The 12,286-nt window shown below is 39.2% G+C and overlaps 2 protein-coding genes across 4 annotated transcripts in view; both read left to right on the top strand.

Annotated features, from left to right (window-relative positions):
* ankrd50l (ankyrin repeat domain 50-like) overlaps positions 1-12,286 on the top strand; it is a 368,466-nt gene that overhangs the window by 93,724 nt on the left and 262,456 nt on the right. The gene's annotated exons all lie outside the window — the stretch shown is intronic.
* plcl1 (phospholipase C like 1) overlaps positions 1-12,286 on the top strand; it is a 62,791-nt gene that overhangs the window by 42,877 nt on the left and 7,628 nt on the right. For all 3 annotated transcript variants that reach the window (XM_083536943.1, XM_083536945.1, XM_083536944.1), the window contains 3 exons: positions 3,078-3,701; positions 5,961-7,661; positions 11,452-11,814. In XM_083536943.1, the coding sequence (XP_083393069.1) occupies positions 3,078-3,701; positions 5,961-7,661; positions 11,452-11,814 (2,688 nt within the window). The remainder of the gene's footprint in view (positions 1-3,077; positions 3,702-5,960; positions 7,662-11,451; positions 11,815-12,286) is intronic.

Below are 12,286 nucleotides of genomic sequence, written 5' to 3'. Positions count from 1 at the left end.
CCAGGGTGGGATCATAGGGCCATAAACTCCATTGTTGACTTTTGAAATTGGATCCAAGTAACTGAAGTTCCAGTGTATTTGGACAGTGTCCTGCAGTATATTGTTTTCAATGTATACAAGCAGCCAGTTAAATCAGCTCACATTCCAGATTTGATCTGTTTATAATCATTTTGTACACTTGGGTGGTCTGGTGACAAGCATTACTCAACTACATCTTCTTAAACTGCATGTCTCTGCAGTAGGTAAATGTCAATGCTTATATGGTCATGCAATGTCTGATTAACAAGTGTTTAGGCTCCCTTTTGCTGTCCATGTGTCTTATTGGATCCTATGGGTGCTCTGGAAACCTAGTTCCCAAAAACCTCAGTTTTAATAAATTAACCTTGAGGAGGTCCTATTTGTTTTGGCATACAGGACATTTGTATTTAAATTAGTCAAGCAGTTGGATTGTAGAGCACCTAAACATATTGTCAACTAGTTCAAGTTCACTTCCACATTTGAACTATTGCTACTACATCTGACTTGTATTAGCAGTGGACTTGTGATGCTGCAGGCAGTACTAATTCCAGAATTCGGTCATTAGCTGTATTTAAGCTACCTTCAAGCTATCATGCAGCACCCGGTTTTGGAGTGAATGGAAATTTGTTGGTTGTGGGTGATGGGATGGGCTTGTGGTATGTGGGTTAATGTGTTAGATAGTAAATGGAAAAATCAATAGGCATCATTGATCAGTTGAAGGCCTAAAAGGGGACTGTATTTAGATACAGATATGCATACGATATAGTGTTCTTTGATCACTAGGGAGTCATAGTTTATTGTCTCATTGTTCCTGTTACATCAAATAACCATTTATTCCAAAGCTGACCTGTTTGAACATTGAACAATGTATAATTGCATTATATTGTTGCTGTTCTGTTTTGGATTGCTCTGTCAGCCTTTGTTTCATCTGATCTTTGCTTACAAATTTCTTCTAAAGACAGATACCTTAGTTCTTTGCCTATGACCTTTCATGACAATTGATTTATAGTTGATTTATTAATGTACCAAAAAATAGTCATAAAATGGCTCCACCACTTACATTTTTCAGTATAGTCTGTTCTGTCATGAAACAGCCCTGGTCTCTATCTTTCTAATAACTGATGATAATCCAGTACCTAGAGTCTAAATGTTAAAGATGATTTCTTACAACCAGTGGTCAGGAAGTTAAAAATGAGTCTCAGTTTGTTGTGCCACTACTTGTTTTCTTTTACCACATGATTTGGGGCTGTTCTTACTATTTATCTGTAGCAGGATAAAAGGTAACCAGAACGAACTAAAAGACTCAGGAGGTAAATTTACAGTGTCATTTGTGTTTTGGGACAGAGCCTATGCCGGTTTCACATTACAAACTAATGATGTGGCATGCATGTGTGGCCAACACAAAATTACTTTCTGAAAACCATTGTTAGTTTTGGTCACATAAAAAAGTGCATTCAAAACAAACAAAATGTTCATCTTACACATTAACAGTCATCCTATACTCTCTTCATCATCTCACTTGTGTTTTTTCTGATTAGTGGGAGAAGAGAATAAGACTATTTTTAAACTTACTTCATCTCCCAGAGTCACAGTAGGTGCAGGTGGCTTATTTATCTTTTCTATATTTATACAACTGGGGTTATGTCAAGCTGCCACTGTAATTTATAGAACCATTTTCAGGCCTTTTTTGTTGCTAATTTCAGCATCAGGTAATCTTATTATTCTACAAGCTATCTTTCAACTCGAGATTCACACGACTTAGAATAGACACTGTTTCCTTATCTTCTACTGTTACTTGTTATGTCTTATACGTTTCACATGGTGCATGGTGCTACTCGCTGACTAGAACTTAATGAATATAGAAAAAATCAATGTCCAATAAAAAAAAAATCTAATAAAATGGAACAAGTCTCATACATAGGTGCCCTTATAGAACAGCACAGTGGATTAACAGCTTTGCTAAAGACAGCTAGATTTTCTTGAGAACACTAATCAGGTGTCTGTTGCAGGGGGCATGTACCCACCCTCATTCCTGTGCTCACCTAATTGTCCTTGGTACCAGCAGGAATAATGCCTTCAGCTATAGGGCCCAACATGATGATGGCCTAATTCTTTTGAAGATGAGTTGCTTTACCTTGCTAGCTTCTTTTTCTTTCTGTTTTTTGCATTTGTTTTGGTTAATTTGCTGGATCCTGATCCAGAGCAACACACAGTTTTTAAAGAATGACATCTGCCAGCCCTGTAATGAGACAGGCACACTGAGACAGATAACAATTCAAGGATCTGTAGTTTCTCCTCCAAGATCTGCTCTCTTGTTTGTCTAGACAGTTTCTTCTGCATGCTGAAGGCAACTTTTAGAAGCTCAGGTTGTGTTCTTCTGATTGTATTACCCATCATTTTAACACATTTATTTATTGCATATATGCGGAGAGGTTTTGATTTGCTAATAAATGGAATGTATTTAGCACATTTTAATATATACTGTGTAACAGAGAGGATGTAAAACAGAGAGAACACTGCTAAAAAAACCCTCTGCATTTGCTTAAACCACTCTGACATTTTCACACATTGCTTTGTGTCTTTCATCAAAGTAAGATCGTACACAACAGCTTCAGGATATGGATGGTCGAGTGGACCAATACTGAATGAGAGTATTTTCATGTTTATCATAGAGAAAATGAAAATGCATAACACACAGGACTCAAATATGAACATGAATGAACAAAAAAAGGATCAAAAAGTACTACATAGAAGAGTCAGAACTTGTGTACATTCGAGTTGGCAAGACTTTTCTTTGCACATTGTTCATTACAGGTTGTATTTGGAAACATTTCAATTTCCTTATTTGTGATTGCTACTGTTTATTTGTTCAGTTTTTGTTATTTGACATTAAATCAGAAAATTCTAACAGCTAAAGTAGCCTTAGGCTAAAGTGTAATGTTATATGAATAGGGTGGAATATGGTACAATAATCTATTTATATATACTTTTATATAAACCTACACCAGCTTTTCACTGTTCTCCATAATTTTAACTGAATCATGCTCTCTTCCCTGTAGGACCCATTAGTCGCCAAAGTTGGAGGTGGGCGCAAGAAAACAGTATCTTTCAGCAGCATACCATCAGAGAAGAAAGTGAGCAGCGCAGCTGACTGCTTGGCCTTTATGCAGGGTGGCTGTGAACTAAAAAAGGTGCGCCCCAACTCACGTATTTATTGCCGCTTCTTCACCCTGGACCCTGAGCAAGCTTGCCTGCGTTGGGAGCCTTCAAAAAAAGATACAGACCGTGCCCGACTGGACATTTCCTCTATCCGCGAAGTCCGCACAGGCAAGTGCACTGAAACCTTTCTCCATAATGGCCCATCAGAACACCTGGCTGAAGAGGCTGCCTTCTCTATCATTCATGGAGATGACTATCAGTCTCTGGACTTAGTGGCACTGTCACCTGATATAGCAAACATCTGGGTGACTGGCTTGAGGTATTTGGTGTCCCATCCTGGAGCCTTGGCCGGTGGAGGTGGAGTAGATGGAGGAATAGGAGATGGAAGTGTGGGAAGCAAGTTGAGGAGGGACTGGCTGGCGGCAGAGTTTGCTCTCGGAGATGAAGATGGCCATGGTATTGTCTCAGAGGATATAGCTGTTGCCACCATCTGTAGGCTATGCCCTGGATTTAAGGAGACAAAGGTGAGAACTTGATTTGTCAATCACATCTCACTACGAAAACCTCTTAACAAGTTTTTGACTATTAGCAATTATCAATACTGAAATCAATTGCAATACTTCAATGAGTACAAAATTAACGTTTTATTTTTCTATTTATGAATGATTATTACAGGTTAGAGCAAAAAATAATACCAACTAACCGATTTGCTATAAGCAGTGGCAGGCCCTGCATTTGGTACCTGGGCCTTCAGTGGGGATTTACCTGACTTAATCCACCTCTTAATACCACCACTATCACGTTGCAATTATAGAAACCCTCAATACTATACAAAAACGCAATAATGCGTGGCATTACAGAGAGAGAGGCATTTCACATATTGAGGGTGAATACCATTTTACTAAAGCAAGAAACCCAGTTAAAACAACTCCAAACCTCTTCATTACCACCGCAACTGTGCCACCTACATTATCTGGAGCAGTTCAGAATCAATATTTGTCTAATAACATAACAAAAACTGTGAAATCCAAATAAAATACAACCTACTCACTAGAGATGCAGATGTATAATTTGCACCGCTCCTCAGAGGCTGTAATCCCGTGGTACCGCTCGTATTCACTGGTCTGGAAGTGGAGAACAAACCCTTTCCCGGGCTGAGACAAGCTAGCTAGCTTCGGGGTTAGCCGACCTCTCCTCACGATGTCTAGCTTTTCTTCAAAATGTATTTTTAAGTATGTCCGAGACCAACTAAATTTCTCTTCCTTTGTAGGCGTAAAAAAGTCTAACTCAGATGTATTAATGTAAACATGCTACACATGTGTTTTGCCAGTCAAACTTGGCTGTAACAGTTTCTCTTTGACCAACCAATCAGAGGACGGAAAAATGCTGACGCTATTCTGTGAATATGAAATCTGATTGGTTAAAGAAACAGTGCCGTTGGTAATATTCTTAATGGTAAAGAGCTATCAGTACAGATTTTGAAGGCCCTGGGCAGATTACATTGACATGGCAGCACATAGAGGCTAAAATCTGATTAGACAAAAAAAATCTAACATCCACATACACGTACTGGAAGCAGTGCAGCCAAGATAAACGCTACGAAATAAAGAGAATAAACTGTTGGAAATAAATTAATTCAATTTCATGGAACAAATAGTAGAATTAAAGTTGTAAATGGAGGTCAATGCTTCTGATAGTGTTTAGGCCAGCAGAGAAGGCATTTCTGGCCTTGACCACCCACCGTTGGCTATAGGTATTGCTTGCATTCTTTGCATGGTTATAAGATATAGCTTGTTTGGAACTTTCTGAAAGCAGATTTCCTCTATGTAGAATTTTTAAGGGTTTGCCCAGAGATTAAAGGAATACACAGGAGTGTCTATTTCATGTATTTAAGGGGTTTGCTCATTAAATAACTGAGAGTAAAATTCTGGGTTTGAAAGCATAGTCTTGAAAAAACAAATTATGTGGCTGCAATTTTCAGGATCAGTGGTCTTTCCAAGGCCTTCTCATCACTACTCAGTCTGGCTGCTGCGTTTCACAGTGACTGGGGTAGTGGAATTTAACAGCTGCACAGGCGCATGTTTATGTGGGTGTATGTGTGTGTGTGTGTGTGTGTGTGTGTGTGTGTGTGTGTGTGTGTGTGTGTGTGTGTGTGTTTGTGTGTGTATAGTGGGGTAAGTTGCTGAAAGCTGAGTACAGAAGGAGGACAGACAGGAGCAACAGTATCATGCTTCGAAGTCTTTGTGACAGGGAGTGTGAGGCATCTGCTTCATGTGGCAACAGAAAAGACAAGTAAAGGCACTAAAGGGCAAACAGATAGGGCAGAAAAGAGTAGAGTCTCTGCTACTGACTGTGATTTGCAGCCTTCATTACTGTTCTGTAATCTTAAATGTGCTTGATCATGTCAAACCTCTGTGAAAATCTGCCTTTATATTTGGTACAGGATTTGTGTAGAGGCTGGATTTAGAGTCAGGTGGATAAACCAGTGCTCAGTTTAAAGATAGTCCACATTTTAAACTTTAAGTTTGCACTAAATATGCTTTGACAGTTAAATAGCTTTAGAGGAGCATTTTAACTTTTTGTTAAAGAAAACAAGAAAAAGGTTTATTTCCTCTAGTGGACAACTACTTTATCAGACCCTTAATAATTTATGACTATCAAGTTTAAAAATACAATCGCTCACTAAAAAAATAAAAAAAGTTAAAAATTAACAGAGTTTTTTTTTTTTATATTGAATACTCTTTCATATGTGTTTATAATATATATCTGCACTTATGGTTTAGGTACGACTGCGCTTTAAGGAGATCCAACGTAGCAAAGAGAAGCTGACATCTCATGTGACACTTGAAGAATTTCAGGAGGCTTACTGCGAGCTGTGCACTAGGCCAGATGTTTACTTTCTTTTAGTTCAGCTATCAAAAGACCAGGAGTGCCTAGATGTACAAGACCTACGTCTTTTCTTGGAGACTGAGCAAGGACTACCGCTGGCTACTACTGAAGGCTGCCTAGAGCTCCTGCGGCGGTTTGAACCGTCTGCAGTCTGCCGTGAGAAAGGACTCCTGGGCCTGGATGGGTTCACTAATTACCTTCAGTCAACTGAGTGCCAGCTGTTTGATTCTGAGCACCAGTATGTCTGTCATGACATGACCCTGCCCTTGTGCCATTATTACATCAGCACCTCTTACCGCTCCTACTTGCTAGATGACCAGGTGCATGGTAAGGCTGATCTGCTAGGGCTGACACGGGCCCTACAATCTGGGTGTCGATGTTTGGAGCTTGGGGTAACAGACGGACCTGATGGAGAACCACTTTTAGGAGTTGACCATGAGTCAGACACAAAGCACCATCATCATCATCATCACCACCATCATCATCATCACCATAATCCCCTAGTCACACTGCACAGTGCTTTGGAAGTGATTAACAAATTTGCATTTCTCACCTCACAGTACCCATTGCTACTATACTTGTGTCAGCGATGTTCCCCTAGTCAGCAGCACACTTTAGCATTGCACCTAAAGAAGGTGTTTGGAGCAAAACTGTACAGGCCCGAATGTTTGCCCATCACTCCTGGAGGACGCAGTACCACATTTCCTTCTCCTGACCAGCTAAAGGGAAGGATAATGCTAATAGGCAAAAAGCTTGCTCCAGAAGAGGAGGGCTCTGAGGGAGAAGTGTCTGAAGAGGATGAAGAGATCGGTGGTGGAGGTCCACTGGCTGGTCGTCAGATGACTATTCCTGGGGAGGAAGACCTAGGGGTTGTTTTGGTGGTTCCACCTCCACCACAGCCAAGGCGACTTCGGTTGCGCCGAGAGCTTTCAGATCTGATTGCAGTGGCTCGCACTGGTAGCCGTAACTTCTATAATCATCGTTCCAACACCCAACAGTCTCAACAAGTTTCTCCTCCCTCGACTCCTTCCACTCCCAGCACCCCGGGTCTCCCAGATACCCCTTATTGGACCTTGTGCTCTTTATCAGAGGGTGAAGCAGGCCGGCTGGCAAGTGAGAGCCTAGAGGAGCTGGTAAGCTTCACTAAGCGCTGTCTTACACGAGTTCGACCCAGCTCCGTCCGGCTGGACTCTAGCAACCCCAACCCACAAGGCTACTGGAAAGGAGGTGTGCAGCTGGTAGCACTCAACCAGCAGACACCAGGTGCCATGATGGACCTAAGCCGAGGCCGCTTTGCACAGAATGGAGGATGTGGTTATGTCCTGAGGCCAGCTGTCATGCGAGATGAGGTCTCTTACTTCAGTGCTCAGTCACAGGGCTGTGTGCCTGGTGTGCCACCTCAGACTCTCAGGGTGAAGGTTATCAGTGCTCACAGTCTGCCCAAACCACAGGGTTCGGGCGCCAAAGGTGAAGTCATCGATCCCTATGTGGTGCTAGAACTGCATGGTGTACCAGCAGACTGTGCTGAGCAAAGAACTCGTACTGCAGCCCAGAACCAGGATAACCCACTTTTTGATGAGACTTTCGAGTTTCAGGTAAGAGAGAGTTTGATTTCTATGATTTAAAGCGTAACCTGATAAGATTGATTTAACAGTCAAACTATTTTAATGGCAATTAAGATTAAAAATCAGACTGGCTTGTAATTCCCAGAGGAGAAAAAAACTGAGTAGGAAAGAATTATATTATCACTGGTTTATTTCCATTATGATTGATACATTCAATATAAAAATGTTTGACTTTTGCTAAGTTTAAAGTGTGAGCTGGTCTTTGAAATATGATCGTAGACATTCAGTAGGCTTTCAAACCTTTTTATGGGTATATGCCTGGAAAACCATCTTGGCAGAAGTTAGTTTAAAGTGAAGCAACAAATAAATAAGGCTGCAAAGAATCTAAAGAATGAGCCTGACCGAATCATGTTACGCACTATCACACACAAATCTAGACAAATATAATTAATGGAAAGAAAAATCAACCCTAAATGACTTTCAGTTTCATCTCATAGGTCGCTAACAAACCGAGCAATGACTTTGTCATAACTCAGTGCCACTATGCTCATAATGGCAATCTGGAACTCCACATTTTACTGATTCCTTTACATTTGTGCTAGACTGGTAGTCAGTAATATGACTGAACATCACTGGAAAATGGTCTCTGGAAAACTCCCCCATAACATCTGTGCAATAGGAATACTGGAATATAGGGATATAGGGATATGGAATACACACACAGGAATTTGTCTTGATGACAGAACCTTCAAAATACAATAATATATACATTATCAGTGGTTATTATCACTGGTTATTATCACTGGTTAATTTAAATGTTTTATGTTCTAACATAGCACTAACCGCTGTCACTGTATCTTTGCCTGCACAGCCATGTTTAAATATTTTAAATGCACATTGTTGCACTGTAACTAGATACCTCAAATTAGTTTAATTAGCATTAAAATGTGACAGGAACAGAAACATTATTGCTTAGCCTGGACTTTACATTTACAGTTCAGGAAGTGTAAGTACCACAGGGTGGCAGAGGGCCAATGCAACTCCGATTTCAACAAGACAGTCTCATTGTGTAGCTCCAAACCGGAAACCAAATCTCTATGGAGAGTATGCATGTAGTCATCAGTTCTTGTGCTCTCTACCATTTCATTCATTTAAAATTGATATAATTATGGACTTCAATGAAACTTATTGCTGTGGAAACATACTGAAAAAGCATATGTTGCATGCTGACTATATACAGTATATCCACTATGAAAAATTTGGTCTAAATAACTCTTGATGGTTAAAATGAACAAATTTAAAAGTAGTGTGATAGTTCACATTTACACATACAATCCTGAGTAAACAAGGTTTTCAAGCTTTTTTAATGGTTTGATAAAAAAACTAATGGCAAGAATGAAACAAATGCACTCCTAAGACTTCCTATGGCACCTGAACTATTTGTTGTTAAGACCAAAGCATTAGAGGCTTCATTTTTTGCCATTGTATGTTTGTCCAATGTTTTTTTTATTTAATTACAACTACCATTTAAAGTTTACTATATGAATTATTATCACCATTAAATTCTGTGCAAAGACACTATGCAGTGGGAACATTTTTTTGTTTGAAAATGTTCATGGCCTTGAGCCACTCTGGAGTGTATTTTTGTACACTAGCAGACATGTAGCTGAGTAAATGTATGCATGCTAACGTTTCCTCATAAAAAGTTCCCATGGTAGGAAAACCTGGATGTGAGAACTGATCTGTACCATAAATGTTTACACCATGTGAATATACCACTTTTTCATATTAAATAAGTAAATACAATTAGAAAATAAAGAAATAAAGAAATAAATGAAATAAAAAAACAAGATTGTTTTAGGACAAAGACACCGAGCTTGGACTTAATGCGAATTGTCACTTACACACTGCAAAAACCTACATCAGAGCTAAGACACAACAGGATATGTATAGAAAATCTAATCAAGGCTGAAGCAAGACTCAAAGTCATGTTTTGACGTAATCACATAGCAGGAACACAAAACACAACATCAACACAATACTGAGAGAGGGAGTTCGTGACATAGGTTTACAGTAGATGTGACTTTGCTCTTCCTAAAGAATGCTGGCAATTACTAAATATTGCAGTTTGCCAGTCAGAGGAACTTTGCAATTCTAAAAACTTTTATTTGTTTATTAAACTTTGCTCTGGTATTCGAACTTTGGTGATGAAGCTGTCAACAAATTATGTAATCATTTGCTTTTGTTGATATTGCAATAATGAAATGTTACAACCTATAATAACGTTAATGCAGTGTTATAAAGCTTTAATAAGGTTAATGATCAAGAACTGTCAAGGGTCTCGATTCAGTAATGACACAGATGTTGGGGGCAAATGGATACGACGGTTCTGTTAGTTCTGAAATTATGGAAGCAACGCCTAATGTTACACTACACCTTCAGATCATAGCCAGTAATTAAGGAATGCAGAAAAGGACAAGAAATTGTTCTTGGACTATGTAACAAGGCTGATTTGTCTAAGCTCATATGTTTGAGAATTTAAATTAAGTACAAATAAGACGCGTTCTGGCCCACGCTGATTCTTTACCACACTGCTCTAAGAATTAAATGCATTTTATTGCAGCTAGACTGTAGCTTCATTGATATTTAGAGATCTGCTCTACTCATGTACACACAGACACAGACACACACACACTTTAGAAACTAAGTGTGCTATGATCGATGACCGGTGCTTTCTCATTTTACTTTTTTCATTAAACACATTCATCATAAAGTCTTCTTAATGATACCCATCCCTCTGCATTTGTGTCTCTGTCTTAACTTACAATTGAATTTTGATGGCAATAATTTAATATTAGACAATGTTCTTTTATTGACCGACATTTAATTTTATAAATATTCATTATAAATATTCATTTAACTGTTGTAGTCTTATAAAGGTACACTCAGGTCTTTGTGTAGAATATGGAAGATGAGCTTGGATTGCCTTACATTTATATTGTGTACCATTTGTTTAATATACAAAACTGTTATTCTTTCTTTCTTTCTTTCTTTCTTTCTTTCTTTCTTTCTTTCTTTCTTTCTTTCTTTCTTTCTTTCTTTCTTTCTTTCTTTCTTTCTTTCTTTCTTTCTGTGTTTGAATTCATGGTCTGTTCATTTGAGGTGTTTTATCTTTAATTTATGTTTTTCTTTTTTTACATGTATATGTACAAACACACACATGACTGACTTACCCCCGTGTGTGTGTGTGTGTGTGTGTGTGTGTGTGTGTGTGTGTGTGTGTGTGTGTGTGTGTGTGTGTGTGTGTGGGAGTGTGGGAGAGAGTGTGTGTGTGTGTGTGTGTGTGTGTGTGTGTGTGTGTGTGTGTGTGTGTGTGTGTAAATGTATTCTGTGTCATGCACACATTCTGTGCACCCTTGTCTCTTCAGAGGTTTAGAGGCAGAGAGCATTGTTCCTACAAATCACATTTTGCAAATGTAACTTTAAAAAAAATAAATAAACATATTAGCCTTTAAAGTAAATTTTAAAGGGTAATTTTTAAAGTAAAAAGAAAAAACGAGTAACGGTACAATACAAGCTGATTATTGATGAACAATATTGGAAGAGCAGCTCTTTTTGGTCATGTGTTTAATCTTATTGCGAATTGTGTCGGTGAATCAGTGCATGGTGCACAAAACATAGTTGTATGTAATTGTGTTTAAAAATATATTTGTATAATTGTAACATATAAATTAGACCCAACATTAAAACACGTGTTTTCTGATCCATTTCTTTGTGTTTAAAATCGGTTAAAATTGGTTTTAAAATCATTACTCTATAGGTAAACATGCCAGAACTGGCCCTGCTGCGGTTTGTCGTGCTGGATGACGACTACATTGGTGACGACTTTATTGGCCAATACACCATCGCTTTCGAATGCCTACAGCCCGGCTACAGGAATGTGCCACTGCTCGGGCTGGCGGGAGAGCCTTTACCTCACGCCAGCCTGTTTGTGCATGTGGCTATCACGAACCGCCGGGGGGGAGGCAAGGCACAGAGACGAGGCCTATCCGTAAAGCGAGGAGTACGTCGAGGAAGGGAGTACGTTACCCTCCGAAACACAGGCATCAAAGTGTTGGATGACACCTTTCGCTCTGCCGGCCCTTCTCTCAAAGAGGCCGCTGATCTGCGGGAGAATGCACTGGTAAGTCTGACTACTACATTGATGTAGTTCTGATAGATTGATTTGATATATTATTAATATAAAGATTATGTACACCACTTGAACACCACTATATATTTTACTCTAAGCAAGAACAAGATGATCTGAAAAAACATTTACCAACACAGTATACAAAATCTTGTGACCTGTGTTTATATGTAATTTTGGGCCCTAAACATGTCTCAAGGTCATGTATAGGTCGGTCGACATTCAGTCTCCATTCATTCAGTCACGAATGTAATAATTGTATGTGTGTGTCTGTGTGTGTGGTATTTTGTGGAATCAGATGTTACCTTCAGGCAGGTAGGAGTATTCCAGGTGTATAAAAAAACCTTTCACTGAGCTACTTATCTGTCTCTCTCTCTCTCTCTCTCTCTCTCTCTCTCTCTCTCTCTCTCTCTCTCTCTCTCTCTCACTTTTATGTATATATACTTAAAAAGTGACATACACATTT

The sequence above is a fragment of the Silurus aristotelis genome (assembly GCF_946808225.1).
Source record: "Silurus aristotelis genome assembly, chromosome: 3".
NCBI lineage: Eukaryota > Metazoa > Chordata > Actinopteri > Siluriformes > Siluridae > Silurus > Silurus aristotelis.
Note: the sequence above shows the minus strand (reverse complement) of the source record. Positions and strands in the feature narration are given on the sequence as shown.